Below are 25,013 nucleotides of genomic sequence, written 5' to 3'. Positions count from 1 at the left end.
AGGAGGTTTGAGGGGCATGAAAAGGGAAATCAGAGGTAACTCCTTCAAAACCCAGCTGTGGGTCGCCTGGGTGGCTCAGTCAGTTAAGCATCCACCTTAGGCTCAGGTCATGATCCCAGGATGGGGTTTCAGTGGGAAACATACTTCTCCCTCTCCCTCTGCGTGCCCCTCCCCCTGCTTGTGTGCTCTCTCCTTCTCTGTCAAATAAATAAAAATCTTTAAAAAAACAAAGGAAAACAATACCCGGCTGCTTCCTGCGCAGCCCTGAGAGTCCATACTGAAGCCAGAGACCATCAGTTAACAATGGCACTAATCGGCTTAGTCAGATAACCTCCTGGTAAAGGTTGGAGAAGATGGGCTTGGACAGCCCTGTGGTTGGTACTCTAGCTGAGTAGTCTGGAAGAGCAGTGGGGCAAAGAAATTAAGGATATTGACAAGAAAGGGGTTGATGTCATTGGACAGGGCATTTCTGCCACTTTTCCGTTTGTTCACAGTCTCTGGGAAACTTAACGAAGTCTAACCGTTCAGCTTGACATTTCCCACCTGAAAGTTTGATGTTATCTTAAAAACTGGAGGAGGGGCACCTGGGTGGCTCAGTCGGTAAGCGTCTGCCTTCGGCTCAGGTCATGATCTCAGGGTCCTGGGATGGAGCCCCCACATCGGGCTCCCTGCTCGGCGGGAAGCCTGCTTCTCCCTCTCCCACTCCCCCCTGCTTGTGTTCCTGCTCTCCCTATCTCTCTCTGTCAAATAAATAAGATCTTTTAAAAAACTAAAAACTAAAAACTGGAGGACTTCATTGAATTTTCTGCCCCTGTCCATTTATAAACTGTCAAGGATCAGGTCTTATTCATACTGTTTTCCGGGGGTTCCCATTGTTTATATTTCTCAGTGTAGACAAGTATACCAATTTATCTTTATCCTTTGTTTCTTATCTTTAAAATAGAATAAGGACCCCCTAACAACAAAGAGAATGCTTTATTCTCTTCAATAATGGCACTATTGATACTCATTTTGTGTTTTCTAGATGTTTTATCATGAAAATAGAAACAGACTCTGACTGCATATCATCCAGATGTTCAAAGTTTATTTATGTTGTTTCAGTACACTGACAAAACACCACAGTTTGTAAATTTTTCTCCCTCAAGAGTCAAGAGTCACTTTATCTTAAACCAGAGGATTCTCTTAGAGCACGCGGGCGCACACACACGGAAAGTACAAAAACAATTCCACCAAAGTGCATGTGAATGAAAGTGCAAACAGGCTTCATTTTCAAACTCTGGAATCATTCTCTCTGCTTCAGAAATTAAACAGAAAGGTCCTCACTGACCTAAGCCAGGGCCGGGCGGGGGCTGGGCGCAGCTGTGGCTGAGAGCAGGGCCCTGGCCCCGACTCCCTCCCTTCACCTGCACCCCGGTCAGCGGTCAGCGTGTGAAGATCTCCTCTGGGGACAGGATTGGGGAGAAGGGGCAGGAGGGCACACTGCTTTCCCCCTTTTTTCTGGTTTCTTTCCCAAGAGTTTGACGTTGGTGCAGAAAGTGCTGAGGCCTCCTTCTCACGAGGCCCTTCGTGGGTCCAGCCTGCCCTTCCCGCAGGCAGGCCTTAGAGGGTGGCCGGCAGGTCCGCCGCCCCAGCCTTGCTCCTCGGGAGTGCGGAGGTCCTGCGGCTCAGCTGAGCGGCCTCGCTGCCTTCTCCTCACACCACAATGCCCGTTTCTCCTCAGTTTCAAAGAGGAGCAGACCCGGCCAAGGAGCTGGGGAGCTTTGCCACCACCCAAGCGAACCAAGGGAAAGACGCTGACGGGCTCCTCCTGACTCTTGGCCAAGGGGACACCAAAGAACCTCTGTAAAGCTGAGCCTCAGCCAGAGGCAGGGCCTGCCCACTTTCTCCCCAGGAAGGGTGTGCTCAGAGCTGCCTCTAAGGGCCGAAAGGGCAGGAGCATCCGAAGTCCTGTGGGAGTTCAGCGGGGCGGCTGACTGGCTGCCCTGCAGAGCTGCGGGGGCCCATGTGAGAGAGGGTCCCGTACTGGGCTGCGGCAGGAAGTCAACAGAGCTTCTGGGGGAAAGCTAATGCTTCATATTTTAACAGTAATAGCCCTTGACGTTTTTCCAACGCTGAGCCTCACAGATGCACCTGTCCGACACTTCTGAGGGTGCCCTATGGGCACACACATCACGTGACTGAGGGAACGGGCCTGGCTCTGCACCCTGCAGGCCCCTCGCAGCACCCGGGGCCACGGGAGGGAGCTTGGCGGTCGCCCCTCACCTCCGTGGGGGCCAGCTGCTGCCAGGCCCTCTGCCTCTGCCCCACCCTGGCTGGTTTGGCAGTGGCTCTGTGGAGGCTAGGCCCCCACTTGGACAGAAAGGTTGAAGTCCCAAAGCCCCGGCAGGCCACCTGGCTGGCCGTTGCAAAGGGAGAGTGGTAAGAAAGGCTCACAGCTCACGGACACAGAGGATTCAAAGACAGAAGAATTCACCTTCCCAACTTCCAACTTCAAGGGGACTTTGTAAGACCCCTCAAGAGCAAGACATTTACGGACAGGTCGAATGTGATGTTGTGAGGTATGTGTGCTAGACCACGGCAGGAGGCCTGGCAGGCATGGGGTCCTCAGCCCGGGGGGCAATACCTTGGCTGAGGTCCATGGCTGCAGGGAAGGATGCCGTGCCCAGCTTCGGGGACCATCATGCCTGCTGGGGCTGCCCCTCTGGCCAAAGACCCGAGATTGTCTGACACACCCTTGGGCTGCCTCTTCCCCACACCTGATACAGGAAGGGCATATGGGGAACATATGTGGAGCCTTAACCTTTTCTGCACGGGTAAAACAGGCTCTAACCACCCACTCTGCTGGAAACGGGGCTTGGCGTGGGCCACCAAGATGCCAGCTGATCCAGCACAGGGCATGTTCAGGAAGGCATCTTGGCTTGGAATCCCCCGCTTCCGGGCGAAAGGGAGAAAAGCAGCCAGAGACTCCCAGCGGATCCTTTGACAACCTATTTCCGAAGCTTACCCATCTAAGGGGGAAGAGCCAGTGGGGTCTGGGAGGGCCATGGCTGGGAGCCCAGCCCAGGAAACCAGACAGCGGAATGAGTACATATGTTTGTGGCTGGGTCACTTCTTGGTCGGAACCAAGGAAAGAAAAGCATGGAGAGAGGCCCAAGAGAAATGAGCCTCTAACCGGAGGACTCCTGTTCAACCAGACTGTCCTTAACCGCTAAGAAAAAGACCCTTTGGTGATCACACAAGTCAGCTGGAGAGGTGGGGTGGCTAGAGGCAGGGCCCCTCCAATTCACTTCCCCGGTAATGTTCCCCCGGCCCAGTCACACCCTCACTGGTGTGTCTGGTGGCAGATGAGCCCCAGGACTCAGGGGCTAGGACTCCCAAGTACCTTGCAGGAAGCAGCCCCGGAGAGAAGGAGGGCCACTCCTGGTAAGACGTAGAGGGTGGTGGGGGTATGGGTGGGATATGAGGAACTCAAGTTGGGAAGGAAGCATCAGCTGCAGAGGGAGGCCCAGCTTGGGCTTGAGGTGAGCCCAGCCCTGAGCCACTCACTTTAAGGTGTCATCGGCGTTTTTGAACATGAGAATGGCGTTATAGATCTTCAAGGCTGGACCCAGCTTGACGCTCATGATCTTCACAATGTCCGCCTGTGTCAGCAAAAGGAAGGCCTCGCCGTCAATCATCTGAGGGGTTGGGAGAGGGAGGCGGAAGGCAGAGAAGGCGGAGAGGGCCGTGGGAAGGAGTGACGGAGAGGTGGGGTATGCATGGGGAGCGGGCAGGGGAGAAAGAGAATCGGGGTCAAGGTTGCATGAGGGGCGGGGAGGAGGAGAGAGATGGGAAGAGGAAGGAAAAGGAGAAAGGAGGGAAGGAGAAAGGAAAAAAGGAAGATAGCGATGGGGACAGAGAAGGACAGAGATCTCCACCGGCTCCCCCATGTTCACACACATCCTCTTTCTCTTTCTGCTGCCTGGTCTGATGTTAGTGTGTATGTGCTTAACTTTTTCTGAGTCCCCACAGACAGCAGCCTCCAAACACCTGCTGTTGTGCTTCCCCCACAAAGCCCCGGGTCAGTGTCCTTGCTGTTGGCAGGTCAACAGGCAGACACCGGGGACACGTGCCGGGGATGCGGTGTGATGTACACAGTGTCACCTACGAGCTATTCTTGCCGGGGGGCTGGGGGGAGAGAGGACGGCAGAGTGATTTAGTCTGAATCTGGGCAGACTTTCCTTAGCACCAACAGGGCCGACCGCCAGACTGGACAGACTGACTACCCATGAGACCATCCATCTGCTTTGCCCTAACTTCTCACTCATGACACATCCCTCGAATGACTGGTCTGTGTCCCGGCTGGAGAGAATCTTGACGTGTGTGTCCGAATGTATCATTTCAGCCCGACAAAGGCCCCTCCCTGGAGCATGGACCAGATCCTGGGAAGGGCATCCTCAGCTCTCACAGAGGTCCTGCTCCCCACTGAGACTCCATTTGATATTGGCAGTCCACCCTGTGCCCCTGCTGGCCACTGCTTTTGTACCCCAGACCATGCTGAACTGAGATACGCAGCAGGTGCCCTGGGGGGAAGAGAGCCCTTCTTCTGACAAGGGGAGGATGCTGGAGCACCTAACTCTCGCGTGGCTCTGTGGCTAGCTGACCACTGCACTCAGGGAGCACTGATTTATGACTGTTGTCATGGAGGGAAGACCTCTAATGGGTGCCACATGGCTCCGTCTCGTGAAACAGGTGTGGTGAAGGTGTGCCTTAGTTATCAAATGATAAGTTGTATGAGACTGGAAAGGCTTACTAATACCAGAGATGACAGAATCAAGATTTAAAACAATGAGACTATGAAACCAACAAAATAACATTTAATAGGGATAAAAGTAAAGTTTTACATTAGGTTAATAAAAAAAAAAAAATCCAGTGGTACAAGTAACAAACTGGAAAATGCGGTTAGACTATAATGGATAATTGATATAAAAGGCACTTGGGGACTTTCATGACCTCCAAACTGGTCTGATGTGGTTATAATGAAGCTAGTGCAAACTTAATTTTTGATAAAAAAAAAAAAAAGAAAAAAGATTTATATATATATATGTATATATATATATATATATATATAGGGTTTGTATCTAGGGGAAGAGAAAACAACCCAAATATCCATTAACAGAACTGTGGGCTCTTCATAAAATGGAGCGCTACTCAGCAATACAAATGAACAAACTACTGGTATACACAATAACACGGATGAACCTCAAAAACATTACAGAGTGAAAAGAGACAGACACCAAGAATCAAAGCTCCACCCCCATTTATGTGAAGTTCAAGAACAGGTATAACTAACTTACGGCGCTAGAAATTTGAACAGTGGCTGCTGATGAGGGCGGGGACTGACAAAGGGGCCAAGAAAAAGCCCTCCAGGATGATGGGAATGTGTTATCTCTTGGTTAAAGCACTGGGTTCAGGGTGCATACATCTCACAAAACTCGTGGAACTGTACTTTTAGGATGTGTGGATTTTGCTCCATGTACATTTTTATCTCCATTAAGAAACATCTGGGTGTCGGTTCAACAATTCTAACCAGAGTGCCACTGTGGTGAGTGAAGCTGATAAGGGGGGGAGGCTGTGCATGCGTCACGGTGGGGGGTTGATGGGGAATCTCTGTACCTTCCTCTCAATTTTGCTGTCAATCTAAAACTGCTCTATAAAAATAAAGTCCTTTTAAAAACAAAACCGAAAAGCAGGTACTGGAGAACTCCACCAGCATGTTCTGTGCTGGTCAGAAGGCATCTGAAACCGGTATACGGCTCTGAACACATACGTTACAGTAAGATCACCAGCCTAGGAGGCAAGCACCCAGAGCGGGTGGGGTTATCCTCCGCCACGCAAGGATACTATGAAGAACTGGCCGTGTTGGGTCTGGATAGAGATTCTTCTCGGGGGAGAGGAGCAGACTTCTTTCTTATGGGCGCCTGACCTGTAGGGGGCATCTACAGGCCGCTGAGACTATGCTTTCCTGGGTGATGGGGGATGGATGTGTGTATTCTTTGGAAGGAAGATCTAAACAAACTCCAAGGTCCCTTCCAGTTTCAAACTGTGTAAATTGGGAGAGTCACGACAAAGTTCTTTACTTAAGGATGACTATTAAGAGCCAGAACCACCACTGAGCCCCCACTGTACCAGGCATTCTTACAGAGTGATAGGATTTGTGTATTATTCTATAGCAGGCTAGTGATATAATTATACTAGACATTCTGGTACAATGATCCATTCATCATTTCCAATGCTCACGACGGCCCTGAAAGGTTGTCATCATCTTAGCCCTCGTTATCCCATTTTATCTCATTTTATAGATAAGAAGATGCAGACTCAGACACAGTAAGGAGCTCAAACTGGCAGAACTGGGATTCACACCCACACTGTCTGTAAAGCTAGGGTTCTTTTATGTACGACTCACTGTTTCTTATCCTTGGTAAGCTTTGGGGTCTTGCTATTAAGTCTATGTTAGGATCCTTGTAGTAAAAGGCAGACCTACGCCATTCAAGAGCCACTTTAACTTACTGTCCCTAGTGAGCTAGGTCTGGAAGACAGGCTGGGCAGAGAGCAGAGGAGTGAATGGAGCCCTGTCTCCAAGAGGCATTTTTCTTCCTGCCGTGATCTGAACACAGGGTTTGCAAGCTGGGCCACAGTCCATACCGGGTTTTTCCCAGAGACGTGGGTCACTGTGACCCGTCTCCCGCAGGCAGGACAACAGAGGGCCCTCCCTAGCAGGGGGCAGCGCTGGTGAGGGCATCCACTCCCTGGTCGCCTCAGCGGCTGACCCTTCTGTCCCCACTCTGCACTTGCACCTCACCTCATCTTTGAAGAGTCGTGCCTGGTCCTCACAGCCGGTCAGGGTGTGAACGAAGCTGAAGACCTTGGAAACCAGAGAAGCACGTGTTGCCAAGGGGACAGGGGCTTGGGAGTGCAGGGCGGAGGCGGGTCCACGTGCACTTGGTGCTCTCTGGGCTTTGACAGTGTCGCTTTTTCTTATTAGCCTAAGAGGACCCTTGCATCTCTGCTGCTGGGTGAGCAAGGTGGGGCCCAGGTGAAGCGTCTCTCCCCCCGACTTGCATGGGAACTAGCAGCACATCCCTCCCCCACCCACCAGGGGAGGCCTATCAAACCATCTCGCAGCCCCTGCCGGGCACCAGGAGGGACGGCGGGCAGGCTGGAGGGGCAGCAGGTGCTGTGAGGAGCAGCGACCGCCTCTGCCTGACCAGGGCCATTCCTGAGCCCTCCCGCCAGGCTGCGGTGAGAGGGCAAAGTAGGGGACAGGAACGGGGACGGGTCCTCGCTCTCACCTCGTCAATGGTCCACTTGGCAACCGTCGAGGCCGAGATGCCCGCCACTCCCGGCAGGAGCTTGCAGTGCTGCTCCCAGCACACGGACAGCGAGCGGTCCGGGTGGGCCGACAGGGCCGACAGGAAGAGGGACTGGTGCATGGCGTCGGCGGCTAGCGCTGGAGGCAGAGGCCGAGGCTGCAGGCCGATGCCCAGGACTCAGCTGCTCCCCGAGGCCCGCTCGTACCCACGCCCCTCGGGAGGGCAGCGGCCCCCTTCCGAGTGACGGTCTCGCAGAGGCAAGAGGGAGGGCGACGGGACTCCTCATGCACTGCTCGCTCCCCCTGGTTAAGTGAGTCCCTCGCTTTATGGACTCTCGGGAGTCAGCTGTGAGGAAGGACCCAGCCCCATCTCTCTGAGGCTGCGTCACCCTGGGCCCCACAAGGAGATGCTGAGGCACTCCCGACAGTTCTCCAGATGCCCCGCACCAGAATGGCCTCCAACAGCCAAGACGCTCAGCCCCGGCAGCAGAAGCCCGTTCGGTTTGCCCTCCTTTCCCTGAGGCCTTTGGGGCCTTGACCAACTGTCGCTGAGTCAGGGGGGCTCCGTGTGGGAACCCCCCGCCCCCCGCAAGCCTGGCCACTGCATCCGGCTCTGCTCCTCTCCCCTACCCCACCCCAGCCCGTCCGCCCCCTGCCTACGCTGCCCGCTGCTCTGCCTGGGGCCTGCCTCCCGGCCTCCAGCCTCGGCTGCTACGGGGTCTCACGAGTGACGCTGCTCTGCGGGGCCTCCTCCTTGGCCAGGCCCGGCGCTCACCTGCCTGGACTTCCAACTCCCTTTGGCCGCTCTGACGAGCCTGGCCCGGGCCTACCTCGCCAGCCTCGGCAGGCCCTGAGCCATGTGGCCCCTGCCCCACGGGGCCTGCCCTGCCTCTCTCTGCCCACAGCCCAAGACAGCTGCCTCTTTGCTGTTCACTGGGCATCAGTTCTGGACCCGAGGCCGCCCCTCGCCACCGCCCCCTTCTCGTCACAGACGGTCCTGCCCTGACTTCGGCCCCTTAGCTTCGGCCTTTCGCCCTGACTCTGCCCCTCGCAACCACCCACAGAGCCTCCAGGATCCTATTAGGATCTCCCCCCCCACCCCACCCACTCGCGCCGCCCTCTGCAGCTCCTCCTGCCTGCTGCCATCCCTGCTCATCGGACCCCAGGAGCCCAGCCTCCAGCCCCACGAGGAAGCCGCTCCCGTGCGCCGCTCAGCCAGCTCTCGGCGCCCGCCGGCAGCACCAGCAGCCTCTCCCCGGGCAGCCTCCGCCCAGCGCTTCGTCTCCTGGCCATCTCCTGGCCACAGGAGGTTTGGCCTCCTGCCTCTGAGGCCATTCTGGCTCTCCACATACCAGTGGAGGGGTCTTGGGGGACAAGGCCAAGAGGCTGTAGGGAGCCCTGCTCCTTCTCTTTCTTCCCCAGAGCATGGGATGGGGGCTCTCTCGGGCAGCAGGGTGTCTTATCGAACTGCGAGCCAACTAGGGGCAGGTCAGAAGCTGCTGGGTTTTTGGTTTCTTTGGCCTTATAAACAACAGAAATGTATTCCTCACGGTCACGGAGGCTGGGAAGTCCAAGATCAAGGCAGCAGCAGATTTGGTATATGGTGAAGGCCCACTTCCTGGCTAACAGCCAACTTCTCGCTGGGTCTCGTATGGTGGAAGGAGCAAGGGAGCTCTTTGGGTCTCTTTTATAAGGACACTGATCCCATTTGTGAGGGCTCCATGCTTATGACCTAACCACCTCCCCAAAGCCCCACCTCCTAATACCATTTGGTTTCACATATGAATTTGGGGGGGGACAGAAACATTCAGCCTATAGCATTATTATTATTATTATTATTATTATTATTATTATTATTATTATTATTATTATTATTATTATTATTATTATTGGGTAAGCCTTTCCTCACCCTCTCCCGCCATAGCCTCAGTCTCTAGAAAGACAACTTCCCAAGTTCTCAGGATGCTTCTGGAATGAACACACAGGCACGCGCCCCCTGGTGGTCAGAACCTGGCCCTGGACGGGACGCTGGCCAGGTGTCCCACAGTCGGGTAGAAAAGGTGCCCACTATAGTCCCGTCCCCAGAAGTCCTCATTCTGAGGGCTGAGAGGCTGGCCAAGCTCCTCCTCACTCAAGCCTGAAGCCGCAGGAAGTGCCTTCTGCTTCCACCAAGAGGAGTCTGCAACAGCAGCACGAGGAGGTCGGCCACACACAGGGCTAATAATACCAGTAGGTACTGGTGCTAAGCCCTTTACTTGACCTTTTCATTTAAGCCCCCTACCACCTTCTGAGGTGGGCATATTATCAGCATTGCACAGATGAGCAAGCTGAGGCTCAGAGAGGGGGGTCACCTGCCCGAGGTCTCCCAGCCTGTAAAAGGCCGTCTGATTCCAGGGCTGTGCTTTTAACGACCATGCTATATAGTCTAGGTTGCAGACACTGTTCCTGAAGAACTGGAAGAGCTTAAGTCCTGTCCACAAACTGAGCACTGAACCAGGTGATCTCCCATGGTCTCTTCTAGCCTTAAGACCGTGGGCATTCAACTCAACTAAGGCAAGATCCCTAGCGCTCCTGCTGTGTGTCGGGCCCTGTGCCGGTGGTGGAAGCCGTGAATCTGTCACCCAATGGAAGGCTCAGTCACCCTGTCCCTCCCTTTGGAGCATGCTATGGGCTTCACTGTGTTCCCCCCAAATTCATATGTTGAAGACTTAACCCCCAGTACCTCTGAATGGGACTATACATTTAATCCTTGACCAATGTGGGGGTGAGGGGCACCAACACCCCACGCAGTCAAAAGTCCATGATAACTTGACTTCCCCCCAAAACTTCACTGCTAATACCCCACTATTGACTGGGAGCCTTACCAATATCATAAACAGTCAATTAACGTAGATTTTGTATGTTATATGGGTTATATACTGTATTCCTACAATAAAGGAAGCTAGAAAAGAAAATGTTATTAAGAAAATCATAAAGAAAACACATTTATAGTACTGTGCTATAAAAAATCCGCACACAAGTGGACACACGCAGTTCAAACCCCTGTCGTTCAAGGGTCAGGGGTATTGGGAGATGGGGTCTTTCAACAGGTGATTACGTTCAAATGAGGCCGTTAGGGTGGGCTCTCACCCAGTCTGGTGTCCTGACAAGAAAAGCAATTTTGGACATGCGCAGAGAGACGCCGGGAGCACACAGGCACAGGGGGCAGACCACGGGAGGACACGGCGAGAAAGCGGCCACCTGCGAGCCAGGCGTGAGGTCTCAGAAGAAACCAACCCTGCGGATACCTTGATCTTGGACTTTTAGCCTCTGTACGTGTGTGTGAGAAAATACACTTCTGTGGGTTAGCCACGGAGTCTGTGGTACTTGGTTGTGGCACCCAAGCTAAGACAAAGAGATGGAGGGGCGAGCTGACATTTGGGCTAGGTGCTTTCAGTCTGTTATACCAGCACACAGAGCAGACGTCAGACCCGAGTCTGAATCCCAGCTCTGCCCCTTACAAGGCAAGTGACTTCACCCCTGAGCCTCCCATTCCTCTTCTCTCAGCAGAAGAGAATGGTGTCCACGTTCCAGGATGCCTGTGAGCGTCAGCGACCATGTCCGTAAGGCACCTGTGACAGTGCTTGACCCTCAGTAGGTGCTCAGTAAACTACTGCTAAGTACTATTGCTAAGTACTATTATTTCAGGTACTTGTCGCCTGAAAGAAGTATTATTCACATCCTCAAATGAGACAGACTCGGAGATATTAAGTGACTTGCTTAAGGTCACACAGCTAGACAGTGAGAGCCAGGCCTCCCTCCCAGGAGGCCTAGAATCGAGAGGAGCAGGGCTAGGGGGCATCCTCCTGCCACACAGTGGGGAACCCAAGGCCCAGAGAGGCTCTCTGTCTCCTGCAGACTCACAACAAGGTCTCTGGTGAAGTGGGACTGGAACCCGAGGGCACTCCTGTGCTCTCACCACTGCAAGGACCTGAAAGCAAGAGGCGGCCTCCCCACCAGCTGCCCCCTTCGGGTTCCCCTCGTGACTTCTCCCCCCAGTTACCACGCACTCACTGTGAACACTTTGTGAAGGGCATGGGGTAGAGGAGTCAGGACTTACTCGAGAAATCTTCTTGCGGGATCTTCCGATACTTTGGAGGACGGCCAATCCTGGAGAGAGAGGGACCGGGTCCGTGGCAGGGAATCAGTGCCTGGCCTGGCCCCAGAGGACACGAGGCCCTGCACCCTTGCCCTCCGCACCGGCCGTGATGGCGAGGCTTCTTCCTTAGGGAGAAGCCCGCGAGGTTCCTCTTACGGGCCGAGGCCTCTGTGTCGGAGAACTCCGCCTTCAGCCGACTCTGGTTCCTCTCAGCCAGTGGGCAGCCCGAGAGGCAGTGGTGAGCTGTAAACTTGCCTGTGACGTGGCCGGAACCATCACAACCAGGAGTGGGGCACTTCCTGGGCAAGAGGAAGAAGAAGAAGGCTTAAGTTGGGCTGAATCCCCACTTGTTCCCACTGAGCCCCTCCCAGCGCTGGCCCCACTCGGAGTGTTTTGGGGAGCCCTGATGGGCTGTGCACCCGAGGTGTAGGAAAGCCCTCCCTGAACAATGCCCAAGGGTCTCTTAGCAGGAGCCCCTCACTCACCGGTGGTGGAAGCTGTACTTGGAGGTCCTAGTGTGTGGCAGGCTCCGACAGCTGAGAGGGGGACAGCCCCCAGGAGAGGCAGAGCTGGGCTCTCTGGGTCCTGGCGGAGCAGGAAGAAGAGTCAGCGTAGGGTCCTGGGTTGGGGGTGGGATGGGGGGATGGAGGGCAGGGAGGGCAGGAACAGTTTCTATGGGGAAGCTCAGCACTAGGAGCTAGCTCCCCAGCTGCGGAGCCCTAACCTAGACTGTGACATCATTTCTTGCTACTGAGGATCTGCCTCTCTTTGGGGTATGGGGGCTTGGCTCTCATACCCTTTGCTGAAACCCCAGATGCCCTGTCTCTGAGAGGAGAGCCCTAGGGGAGAAGATCAACTCAGAGCTGGAGCGGGCACGGCAGCTGAGAAGCCACACCAGGCACAATTGTGTTACCCTGTGTGCTTCCCTGTTTCATTGTCAAGGCTCTGGTAACTTGCTTTAGGCCCTACTCATGCTTGGAGAATAATCGAGAAGGATCAATAGCCCATGTGTCTTGGAGCTGGGTGGTCCGATGACCTGACCTCCCACCCCACCTACAGGGACCAGGATTGTAGTTAAGGGAACCTGGTTTCCTTAGCAAACATAATGTCTGTTCTGTGAGGCTCTGCTGGATGCTGAGGGAACTCCCCAGGTGCATAACTCCCTCTGAGGCTCATGATCCCAAGTGAGCTTGCCCCTGTCCAGCTCAGCACCCTAAACCCAATAGCTGGGGAAGCTGGAAGTGTGGCTCAGTGTAGCAGAGACCACTGAGGCAGGGAGGATGGGGGAATCCCACAGCTTACTGTGGGCACTAGAGCCCACCTGTGCATGTCAGTCAGAATCCCCTGGGCAAGCTATAGGAGGGGGACTGTCAGAGCTCATGGGGTTGGGTTGGACATCAGTCGGAAAGGGTCAGAGTGTCCTAAGGGTACACACGGAGAGGAGGCTGCAGGGGATGCCCCGTCTTGGAGCACCAGCCCGCAGGGTGGATGTCCGGGTGGTCAGCGTCAGTCCAGAAGTCATAGGCGTGACTCCAGCCATCAAAGTGGAGCTGGGGAGGCAAGGCCGTTGGAGGTCAGGCGTTCCTCGTGGAACCCAGCTCAGCCAGGAGGTCCTCCAGGCTCCTGGCGGCTCTCCCCGTCCCTGGGGCCCGTCAGAAGCAACATCCTGGATGGAAGAACCAAGGGGCCAACCTCACAACAACCCGCCTCTGCCACCACATTTTCCAAGGGCTTCACTCATTAAGTTACTGGCACCTTCCATCAGTCCAGGCACAGGACAAGGGTCATCAGGCCCACTTGACAGGCTCAGAGAGGGGAAATGACTGGTCCCAGCCCACAAAGATACGTCACAGATGAGGCTAGAGCGAGACCAAGTTCTTCAACCTCGAGTGTAGAGCTCTCTTCCTACGACCTGCAGCCTCCCTTATGTCTGGCTCATGCCATGCCCTTGACCTCTAACCAGTCTACAGAATTCCTGCCCAAACAGCCTATCCATTCCCCTAGCCCGAGGCGCCCGGGGCCACCTTTATCCGATGGTCCTCCACATCCTCCACGCTGGCTACGCGCACCAGGGCTGGGTTCCTGCGGTCCACGGCTTCCAGTTTCATGTTGACCAGGAAGCTGTGTGGGGGCCGCTGCAGGGGACAGCAGCTTTCAGGCCAAGGCCCAGCTCAGTGGAGCCGAGGCCCCAAGGAGGGGGAGCCCAAGTGCCGTGCCTTGGAAATTGTGGCCTGCCAAAGTGGGGAGCACTCCATTTGGCTGGCCGAGTGCTCCATGCCTTCCTAGAGGTCAGCTCTAGGAGCAGAGAGCTGACTCACCACCTTGAAGGCCCAGGTGGGCACAGCAGAGGCCCCAGTTTCTTCCAGATATTTCTCCCAACAGAAGCCATCAGGGTCTGGATAGTCTGGAGGACAGGATGAGAACAATGTCTCGGGACCAGGAGCATGGAAGGGGTACAGCACCCCCCCCAACCAGAGCCAGCTCCCGGCAGAGGCTCCTGAGGCAGAGGGGTGCTGGCCAGAACCAAGCACATCACCACCCCACAGTTCACAGGGCTGTCTGGGAAGCCTGGCTCCCATTCCCCTTCCCTGGCCCCGCTGCTCCAGCCCCAGCCCCATCGGAAACTTTCTTTGCTTTGGACCCCTGCTCCTGTGCTGAGGGGGTCATTTAACTTTCTTCCTTAAACCTCAGCAGAGCTGGGGGCTGACAGGTCTCTCCTAACATCAAAGACTTCTCAACTCCCAAGCAAAGAAGATGGAGCTCCAGGACACTTCCATCCCCTCACCGAGATCCTAGAGACCCAGCTAAGGAGGCACTGCTAAGGGATTGGAGGAGAGGGCTGTGGGGCCAGGCCCAGGAAGGGGCATTTTCTCAGGCTGCAGGGTCACCTTGTGGAGGGGTGAGGGGCTTTCCTTGCTTCTGGCACCAGCCCACCGGGTGGATGTAGGGACTGCTGGGGTCACACCTGAAACCGAGAATACTTCACTGTCCCGAGTGACACTCTGAGGATGATGGCAGCACGGCTTCAGTGCCCTCCTTCACTCTGCTGCTTAGGGACAGCTACACCGATGGCTGATAAAAAAGTCCAAACACTGCAGCATTAACTACAAACTCCAGGACTCCCATAATGTCGAAGGGAGAATCATGAGACACAGTGGCTTGCTCATCCTAACCTTGGTATTTTTAGATGAAACAACTAATATCACATTGTGTTTCTTAGGATACAGATCAAAGCCAGTGATACCCCAGAGCCAAAAGCAATGTCAGGACCAGGCAGGGGCCACGTGGCACCTGAGGTCTGAAAGTACTGCCTCCGGACCCGGCCACCCCATCACCCCCAGGCCAACTCTGGGCCCTCCCACTACCAGTAGTCGTAAGTATCATCCCAGTTGTCAAAGTGCACTAGGAAGCGGCTGTCCACCACGTCGGTCACGCTGGCCACACAGATGAGGGACGGGTTCATGCGGTCCACCGCCTCCAGCTTCATGCCCACCTGGAAGCCCAGGGGTGGGGGGCTCTGGGGGCAAGAAGAGGATCTGCCATAGCCAGGCCCAGGCTGGCTAGCACGAACCCAGAACCCCTGGCACAGGAAGGAGTAGGTTCTCTAGGAGTCATGCCTGGGGTGGGGTGGGGGCGGCAGGGGAGAAGTCAGCTGAGAAAGAGGGTCCCCCTAGGGCAGAATCCTAACCCCCAGCCCTGAGCCACTTGGGAGCTTCCGGTCTCCAAGGCGTGCTCACAGGCAGCCTTACTGTGGTGGAAGCTGAGCGACAGGCAGGAAGCTACCCATTCTCCCCAGGAGTCTGCCAGGGTGAGCACAGGCCTCCCCTCCCCAGATGAGCCTGGCCCTAGCCTGCACCGAGGCAGCTAGCTGGGTCAGCAGTGGGGTGTTGGGGAGAGGGGAGGAAGGGCATCTGTCAGGCATAAGCTTCAAAAGCTGTCGTCTCCCCCTTGACCTTTACTACAACCCTATGGAGAGAGGTACGATCATCCCCATTTTATAAGTTAAGTAACTTGCCCAGGACCGCAGTGCTAGTCAATGGTGGGGCCAGGAATGAAACAGCTTGACTTACAAGACTGCATTCCCTGTCCTAATAGTGGGTAGAATGGCCCCAATCACCTGGGAACCTGGGGTCAGACTGTGGTGGGGGAGTAAGTGTCCCTGTCTGTGCAACACGGGGACACTCTGACCCACGGGGATCCTGCACTTTTGATATGGTGACAACTTTAATGGGGGTTCCCTAACTCTCTCAGACCCGTGGCTGGGGATCAGGAGCTACTTTAACTGCTGGATAAAGCTGTCAGCTGCCTTGAACAGAGAAGGGGACAAGGAGTGAGTGTTGGGATTAAGTGGGAGAGCTGCGGTGTTGGTCAAAGGGAAGGAAAAAGCAGCTCCCAGAACAGAGGCTTGGACCTTCAATCAAGATCTGCAGAGCAAACCAAAGCAAGAAATGAGAACAGGGACATCCCAGCGCCCGGGCTGAGCTGGTGGGCCAGGGACTCTCAGCAGTGCTCGGAGGAGAGGGTTTGTGCAGTAGGGCGGAGGGGGAAACTGGGCGGAACCTAGAACCAGCTCCCCCTCTGGCCCTCGGCCGGCCTTCGGTGGGAGAGGCCAGAACAAAGCTGAGGGCACTGGTAGGTGCGCTCTCTCCTGATGAGTCAGGACAGCCTAACTGGCTGCAGGGATTCGGTCCCAGAGGGTGGGGTCCGCCCTCGCTCCGGGGCACTCACGTGGCTCTGGCTTGCAAACAGGTGCTTGGGGGCGGCCTGAGCTCGGCTGCTGCGCAGGTACTGACTCCAGCTGAACTCCTCCTCCTTGTAACCTGGGCCCCTCAGGGGGGAAGAGAGTGCCGTGCAGACAGGGGCTGGGCTGCAGCAAGGGCGCCCCACACTGAAGCCCCGGAATCGGGAAGGCCCAAGGACCTCCCAACCCCAAGCGCCTGCCCAGGGAAATCCTGCTGAGGTGGGACGTGACCTGGGTAGAAACCCAAAGGGAAAGGGCAAAGCAGAAGCCCTGGGGCCTAGTCATGGTAGGACTCGATGAAGAGAGGCTAACGGTGGAACAGGGAATAAGGAAGGGAGACCCACGGGGAAGAAGGGCAGGTCACTGTGAGCAATCCAGCTAGGCCTTACCTTTGGGGGGCTGCAGCTTGTGCCCAGTCTTCTCAAACCAGCCAGCGGGGTGAATGTCAGGGGAGTTGGCATTGATCCAGAAGTCATGGCACTCAGAATACCCATCAAAGTGCAGACGTAGGCGGTAGCCACACACCTAGCCCCATGACGGGGAATCACAGGGACTCGGACGCCAGCAGGCACCCACTCCCTCTCCCTCACCTTTCCTGGCCCAGCCTGGTGTCTCGAGGGTCTCGAATGCTAGCAGGATCCCTAGCCCACCACTCTTCCCCCCCATCCTGAACCTGGCCCCGTGTTCTCCCATCCCTCGTTGAGGACCCGTGAGCCCTGAGTTCTGGGTGTGAGACAGGTGGAATCTATGACATCCTCCTGCCCTTTTGAGCCCTGGACAGAACCCCAAGGGCACCTACCAAGGCTCAGGCCTATTCAGGGCCCCTGATGGCCTTTCCTTCTGCTACCATCTCTCACCGCTCTCCACTCACACACTGCTCTGACTTCACCAAGCTGATGGCAGCTCCTTGAACTTGGCACCCTGTTCCATGCCCCAGTACTTTTGCTCGTTTTGCTTCTTCTGCCTGGAACACCCTACTCGTTCACAACTTATCCCTCAAGTCTCGGCAGGAGGACTTTCCTCTATGAAGCTCCTTCTGCCCCCTCGGTGCTGCCCTGCTCAACATCTGTTGGCCACCCCCTGCCCCCCGCCGTGGCATGTCACTGATGTGTTTATCTCACTGATTCCCATGCTGTGAGCTCCTAGAGGACAAGGCCTTGGTTGGACGCACACCAATATCCCTGCCCTCAGGATCTCTCCTCCTCGGGCTCCCCCAGCAGAGGAATACACCATTCAGTAATGTCACCATGCCCAGTACTTTGGTGTTTGTTCCATTTTTTAGCTTTCTGTGTGTTCTACCATAAGCCCCTACAGATTGTGCGCTTTCTGAGGGCAGGGCAGCGTCTCCCTCATCTAAGCCAGGCCCTCCATGCCCCCAGCAGTCCCCGTCAGTCTACCGAAAGAGACATCGCCAGAATGCGGGCGCAAGCCTCAGCTCACCTCGGCCACGGTGAGGATGAAGTACATGGACGGGTGTTGAGGGTCGATGCCTTCCAACTTCATGCCCGGTCTGAAGCCATTCTTATTATGAGTGACTGCCTGGTACTGTCAACGCACAGATTGGGGAGGACCCAGCCTCCATCCAGCCTTATCCTTGCCTAGTGGGCTTGGGGTGAAGGAGCTGCCTTTAGGCCCCACCCGCCTAGTATTACCAAAGGGGTAACTTATTTGGGGATCTTCAGTGCAGGGATTCAGAGCAGGACAGACTAGCTCCCAGGTCCTCTGAAAAATGTGGGCTAAGTCAGGGCTGGACTTAAGGTCTCCCCCTTATCCAGGCCATGGGAAGATCAGCGTTCAGAACTGAGTAGAAGGTACCGGGATTCAAAAGTCCACAGGTTCGGAGATGAGTGAGCCTGGGTCCCACCTCTCTACTTCCTCCTACCCTGAAAGCCTCTCAAGGTGAGCCCTTTCCTACTCTGGGACCCTAACCAGCCTCTCCCCCTTCCATTCTGCCAGTGTTTGGAGGGCTATCAGACACACAATACACCAGAAGGCCTGAGTTTGGTGGTGATTTCCTGGACTGGGCATACAAGCTCTTCCCAGGTAGAAATTATCTGACTCACGTCCTGGAAGAGGCTGGCAGGGGCAGTGACAGCCTTCTGCTCCTCGAGGTAGGACTCCCATGACCAGCCTTCCTTCTTCTCCCCTGATGCTGTGGACAGGAGACAGACAGACTGACCCCTGGACTGCTCCCGACAGACTATTCTTCTCAGTTTCCCCCAACTCAACTCTACCTTACCTCCAAAACAAACCCTTGTCTATGATTGCGTGCCGCCCTCCGGGCCCTCCCAGCCATGATGGCACCAGACACAGGGGCTCAGACCTCAGGCGAGCCTTGGTCTCTGGCGGGGCTACGCCAAATTCCATCCGCCCTCATCCCCAGGCCAGTCGGCAAAAGTACTCTGGACTGCAGAGCATGTAAGTGAGGTTACAAAATCTCAGCCACAGAGGGACCCTGTTCTCTGACAAAGCTGAATAACAAGCCCTGAGCCAGAGGACTTCATCACAGTGCCACCTAAGCTCACGGAAAAGAAAGGAAAGAGAAAATGCGGAAGGAGGAAGAAACAGAGGGGCGATATCACAAAGAAATAAGAAACTCTTGTTTTTCAATTCTCCCTCTGAACACACAGAGGTACACACAGAGTCACAAATACATATATGTGTGCTTGGCGTGCCCACAGAATAGAGACAGATTCTATGGCCCTCCCAGACGCACACACACACGCACGCATGCACGCACATGCACACACACTGTGGTCAGGGCCTACAGCCCTCGGGAGTCTCCAGGTCCTGGGGAGGGGGAGACAAATTCCCCTGCAGGAACTTCAGGTTAGCCTGCAGTGGAGACCCGGCCTCCAGCACAGACGAGAAACATCATTTAAAGACTAGAATAGCTGGCAACGTGTAAGGTGGGCTCACAAAGTCAGCCTGGGCTGCCTTCAACTGAAGGCCACAGACAATGAAAGAGGCAACTACTTGCAAAAATCAATTCGTATCCCTTGGGTAAATAGCTCCAGCTTCTTCTAGTAACTTCTATGCCCCCATTTTTGTCATCTGCAATATGCAGACAACTTCATCTACCACAGGGAGTCGTTTGGAGGAGCAAATGAGATGCTGTGAGTAAAAGATCCTCATGAAATGCAAAGTGCTGGTCTTGAGTTTCTGGTCTTCCTAGGGCTCCACTAAGTCTGTCTTATCTGGATTCTAGCTCTGCCATGCTCTGGTTCACTTGGCTACTGCCCTGGGTCATTCAGATGTGGAGTGCTTTGTCACTCATGAAGAAGCTTTTTTCTTTAGTTGGAACCTAAGTGGCTAGAAGCACCTCCCTAGGAGCTGCCTAAGTTCCCTGGTCACTGTACTGAGCCTGACCCAGCTGGGCCAAAGCAAGGATTTTCTTGATCAACTGATCACCAAGCCATCAGACTCTGAGACCTACACAGCCACACCAGCCTAGAGCACATCCTCTGTCCTGAGTGAAATCTGGATTGTCCCTAGAACATACCACCTACGGTGTTCCCTCAAGAAACCCTTGGTTCTCCCATTCGGCCTTCCTCCAGACTTACTGAGCATGCCAGGGGAGAGAGTAGGCTTCGGGACGCCAGGCCTGGCATTGTCTGTCTCTTGCCACGGCAGCTGCACATCATCCTGTATAATACCTCTTCCCTTTTTCCAAATCGCCACGGCTATCACCAGCCCTTCACAACACCCATCCCTTTCTCTCTAATGACATTCTTCTCTCCTCCCTCTTCCTGAACCATAACATAAGCCACTTGTCTGTTTCTCACTTCAGGCACCTCTGCCCCTCCTTGGTCCTAACTCCCAAGTTCACCTCCCATCGGCCCTACCCCAAAGTGGCCAAGTCCTAAGACCCCCGTGCCACAGCAGAGACCTCTGACTTCATCTTCTGTCCCTTACCCTCCCAACCCCCAATGTTGCTACTTGCCTCCCTGAGCCTTTAATTATCTGGATTCTCTCACTAGCCATGATGCATAACAAGTATACAGACTTCACAGTTTGTCATCACACACCACTTCCATTTACCTTAACTGTTCCTTTACCATCGAGTGGTATTTTCTGTGTGCCAAGGCTGGTGCCAGAAACTGGGGGTACAGGGATGCCTCAGAGACTTCACATACATGGTCCCCTTTAATCCTCACACAATGTCTTGAGGAGATAGGTAGGATTCACAGTAATCCTTTTCACAGATGAGAAAAGAGGTTAAACGGAATCCACTGGAAAGAGGCCTAACTACGCAATCTTTCAGTCATATTAGACCTTCCCTCCCTGACCAAGCCCCCAGCCTTCTCCAGTTTCCTGCATCCGTTTTCCACGGTCAACAATGGGCTGAGCTGTTAGGTACATCCTCCAGACCAAATAAGTCCCAAAGCTCCTGGGGATGGTTGTACTATTTGTGTGCTGTACACAGATGCCCAGCCGAGAGGGTGAATGTGGGCTGAAATCCAGCTGGTGCTCCTTGCTGCGCCATGTGGCTGAGTCCACTCAGGTTGCCTTTTTCTAACCGGGTCTGCTCAGAAAGGGCGCCTTTTTTACAATGTGTCCCAAAGTATGGTAGAGACTCGCTGTGGTACTGATCCTCTCTTGACTTCCAGAAATGCTCCTTTGCCTATTCCTGCTTCCTTAAACTACACGCTCTTGGCTAGCACCTTCTTCAGCTAGCTCAGGTTGTCCAAAACCAAACTCGTAACTTCTCTGGCAAAGCTTGTGGCCTTCCCGGTGTGGTCTAGTTCAGTCCATGTGGTACCAGCACCCATTCAACCAGCCACATAAGCCAGGAACTTGGGAGGGATCCTTTAGGTCTCTTCTTCACCCCCAGGATCCTTCAGTCCCTGAGTCCTGCCAACTCCAACTCCTAGCTGGCTCTCGAATCTATCCCCCCTGCTCCATGCTCACTGTTCGTCTTGCTTTGAGCCTGGTCCAAGAGCCTCTGGATTGATCTCTCTGCCTCAGATTCAGTCTATCAGCAGAATAGCTCTAAAATAAAACTGGTTTATTTCTTTGCTTTAAAGTCCACCATGGCTTCTGCTTTACAACCAAAAAATCCAAAAACCCAAACATCTTTCTGCAGCACACAGAGCTCTCTGTGAATTAGCCTGATCGTGCCTTTCCACGCCCCTGTGCGCTTCTGTGCCTGTGCATGTCCTAATCCCTCCGCCTCATCGATCCTGCCCCACCCTGTCCCACCCTCCTATCTTCTTCTCATCCTTCAAGACCCAGCCATAGCTCTGGCACCTAGCACAGGGTTTTACAGAGAAAGATGATCACCAAATGTTTATTAAATGAATGACGAGAAGGATGGATATATGCATACATGGATGTATGGATGACTGAATATATGGATGCATGGATATATGGATGCATGGATGTATGGATGCATGGATGTATGAATGCATGAATGTATGGATGCATGGATGTATGGATGCATGGATGTATGGATGCATGAATGTATGGATGCATGGATACTTGGATGCATGGATGTATGGATGCATGGATGCTTGGATGCATGGATGTATTGATGCATGGATGCATGGATGCTTGGATGCATAGATGTATGGATGCATGGATGCTTAGATGCATGGATATATGGATGCATGAATGTATGGATGCATGGATGCTTGGATACTTGGATGCATGGATATATGGATGCATGGATGCTTGGATGCATGAATATATGATGCATGAATGCATGGATGTTTGCATGCATAGATGTATGGATGCATGGATGTATGGATGCACTGATGGAACGTCACCCCACCTACCCCATGAAGCCTTCCTTGACTACATGAGGCAGTTTGTTCCGTGATGGTCCTTCGTACCTACATACCTCAAACACAACACTTACTCTACCATTGCATTATAACTACTTGTTCATAAATCTTTCCCTAACATCGGACTATGAGCTCTCTAAGGGCTAGTATTGTGTTTTGCTTAGTCTGAACACTTATATCTCAATAAAGCTGGGAAAAAAAGAAACAAAGAGAGAAGGCACACATAGTAATAAGAGAAATAAAAAAGGGGATATCACCCCATATCCTGCAGACTTTAAAAGATAAGGGGGTATTATGAATAACTTTACATCCTTCTGACACATTTCCTTCTGAATCACCCAGTCTCAAGCCTACCTCTGCGCACTAGTGAAGTTGTTCTCAAGTCACCAGGGCCACAGTCCAATGACCTTTTCTTATTCCGCAACTCTCTTGATCTCCACATGCTACCAACCCCTCTTCCATCTGAGCATTTCCTTCTTGCTGTGCTCTCTTAGCTGTATCTTCCTCCTCTTCTCTTGCCATCAGAGGTTCTTCTTTCTCCCACCCCAACCCTGCTCCTCAATGGTAGACCCCTAGAAATACAGTAATTCCCTCCCATTTTCTCTCTTTCTGTTCACTCTCTTAGGAAGCTTCTTCAGCACTGCTTCAGTCGTTTAAGTGGAGAGAATTTCTGGGGCGCCTGGGTGGCTCAGTTGGTTGAGCGACTGCCTTCGGCTCAGGTCATGATCCTGGAGTCCCGGGATCGAGTCCTACATCGGTCTCCCTGCTCAGTAGGCAGTCTGCTTCTCCCTCTGACCCTCCCCCCTCTCATGCTCTCTCTCTCAAATAAATAAAATCTTAAAAAAAAAAAAAGTAGAGAGAATTCACAAATTAATAGTCTAGCCAGACTTTTCACTGGGAACCCAAAACTGAAGAGGCTGGGCTCCATAATGCTATGGTCTACTCTTTACCTGGCTTTCAGTTTCTAGTAAGTATAAATGGACCTTTTTGAAAACCTAATGAAAACCATGGACCATCTCCCCAGAAAAATAAATAATTCACAGAATTTTGCATGTAAATTTAGACTAGGGACCTCAGTTAAGAAGGCATTGCTAGAAGAGTCATACTGATTAATGACTTGTACCGAATCACACGCTCATTCTCAATTTGTTCCCCAACTCCGTATAGCATTCCTTGTATATTGATGTAAAATGTGTTTCTTATATGTCATTAAAAAATGGCATGGCTCTGAATAAATATTTCTCCAAAGAAAATATATAAATGGCCAATAAGCACATGAAAAGATGCTCGCCATCATTAGCCATCAGGGAAATGCAAATCAAAACCACAATGAGCTACCACTTCACACCCACCAGGATGGCTATAATAAAAAAAGACAATAGCGGGGCGCCTGGGTGGCTCAGTTGGTTAAGCGACTGCCTTCGGCTCAGGTCATGATCCTGGAGTCCCTGGATCGAGTCCCGCATCGGGCTCCCTGCTTGGCAGGGAGTCTGCTTCTCCCTCTGACCCTAACCCCTCTCATGTGCTCTCTCTCATTCTCTCTCTCTCTCAAATAAATAAATAAAATCTTAAAAAAAAAAAAAAGACAACAGCAAGCACTGATGAGGATGTGAATAAACTGGAACCCTCATATGCTGCTAGGGGGAAGAGAAAATGGTACAGTCCCTTTGGAAAACAGCCTAGCAGTTCCTTAAAAGGCTAAACATAGAGTTACCATATGACCCAGCAATTCACTCCTGGGTACATACCCAAGAAAAATGAAAACATACCCACACAAAAACTTGTATACAGATATTCATATCAGCATTACTCATGATAGCCCCGAAATGGAAGCAACCCATATACCCATCGATTGATAAATAAAGTGTGATACATTCATACAATGGGCTATCATTCAGCAGTAAAAAGGAATGAGATACTGATGCATGCTACAAAGTGGATAAACCTTTAAAACACTGTGCTAAATGAAAAAAGCCAGTCACACAGGGCCATGTATTATATGATCCCATTTATGTGAAATAACCAGAATAGGCAAATCCATATCCAGAGAAAATAAACTTGGGGTTGCCTAGGACTACAGGAGGATGGGTGGTTTAGGGGGAATGACAGCTCATGGGTACAGGGCTTCTTTTTGGAATGATGAAAATGCTTTAAAATTGATTGTGGTGATGGTTGCACAAATCCGTGAATACACTAAAAACCACTGAATTGTACAAGTCAATGGGTGAATAACATGGTATGTGAATTCCATCTCAATAAAGCTGTTAAACACTACTTTGTAAAAATATGTATGAAGCACTAACTGCAAAAAATGGATAAAGTGGACATCATCAAAATGAAAACATTCTACTACTCAGAAAACATCATTTAGAAAGGAAAAAGCAAGCCACAGACTGGGAGAAAGTATTTGTAACATATACATCTGACAAAGGACTTACATGCAGAATATATAAAAAATTAATAGTAAGAAGATAAACAACCTAATTAAGAATGGGTAAAAACGTGGGGTGCCTGGGTGGCTCAGTCAGTTAAGCAACCAACTCTTGATTTCAGCTCAGGTCATGATCTTCGAGTTGTGAGATCGAGCCCTGCATTGGGCTCTGTGCTCAGCAGGGAGTCTGCCTGAGATTCTCTCTTGCCCTCTCCCTCTGCCCCTCCCACTCTCTAAAATAAATCAATAAATCTTAAAAAAAAAAAAAAAGAATGGGCAAAAACGTATGTCTATGGTAACTATAGGGAGATAGAACAGGATGCTTGGAGGACTGCTCTGAATCTGAAAAGGCTATAACAAGTTGACCCTGAAGAACGCCACCACAGATACCTGATTTGGATGTGGGCAGACTGAGAGGTGACATGAGAATATCAGAATAGCTATTAATGATTACATATATTGTGAAGACTTTTACCGCGGTGTTTTAGAAAAGATTCCTCACATGAAGCGGCTGTTGAAAAGATAAAGTGGATACGTGAAAGAGAAAGAGAGCCTGAGTACATACA

General features: G+C 52.8%; 1 protein-coding gene across 9 annotated transcripts in view; it reads right to left on the bottom strand.

The window, feature by feature from the left end:
• Window positions 1-1,041: 1,041 nt before the first annotated feature.
• Window positions 1,042-25,013, bottom strand: part of L3MBTL1 (L3MBTL histone methyl-lysine binding protein 1) — a 43,959-nt gene continuing 19,987 nt past the window's right edge. For 2 of the 9 annotated variants that reach the window (XM_064573195.1, XM_064573196.1), the window contains 13 exons: window positions 18,294-18,382; window positions 17,671-17,775; window positions 16,620-16,755; window positions 16,218-16,309; window positions 14,855-15,006; window positions 14,378-14,454; window positions 13,808-13,893; window positions 13,514-13,624; window positions 12,925-13,039; window positions 11,975-12,074; window positions 11,451-11,788; window positions 7,332-7,489; window positions 5,940-6,904 (listed from right to left, as the gene is read on the bottom strand). In XM_064573195.1, the coding sequence (XP_064429265.1) occupies window positions 6,563-6,904; window positions 7,332-7,489; window positions 11,451-11,788; window positions 11,975-12,074; window positions 12,925-13,039; window positions 13,514-13,624; window positions 13,808-13,893; window positions 14,378-14,454; window positions 14,855-15,006; window positions 16,218-16,309; window positions 16,620-16,755; window positions 17,671-17,775; window positions 18,294-18,382 (1,901 nt within the window). In that variant the 3' untranslated portion in view covers window positions 5,940-6,562. Of the gene's footprint in view, window positions 3,678-5,939; window positions 7,655-11,450; window positions 11,789-11,974; window positions 12,075-12,924; window positions 13,040-13,513; window positions 13,625-13,807; window positions 13,894-14,377; window positions 14,455-14,854; window positions 15,007-16,217; window positions 16,310-16,619; window positions 16,756-17,670; window positions 17,776-18,293; window positions 18,383-25,013 lie in introns of those variants that run through there. The other 7 variants (XM_064573201.1, XM_064573198.1, XM_045885784.3 and 4 more) reach the window with 7 other exon arrangements.

This window comes from Mirounga angustirostris, unplaced genomic scaffold, assembly GCF_029215605.1.
Source record: "Mirounga angustirostris isolate CCGP_5_RB_7025 unplaced genomic scaffold, mMirAng1.0.hap1 SCAF_10, whole genome shotgun sequence".
NCBI classification, from domain to species: domain Eukaryota; kingdom Metazoa; phylum Chordata; class Mammalia; order Carnivora; family Phocidae; genus Mirounga; species Mirounga angustirostris.
This window is presented reverse-complemented; position numbering and strand designations above follow the sequence as displayed.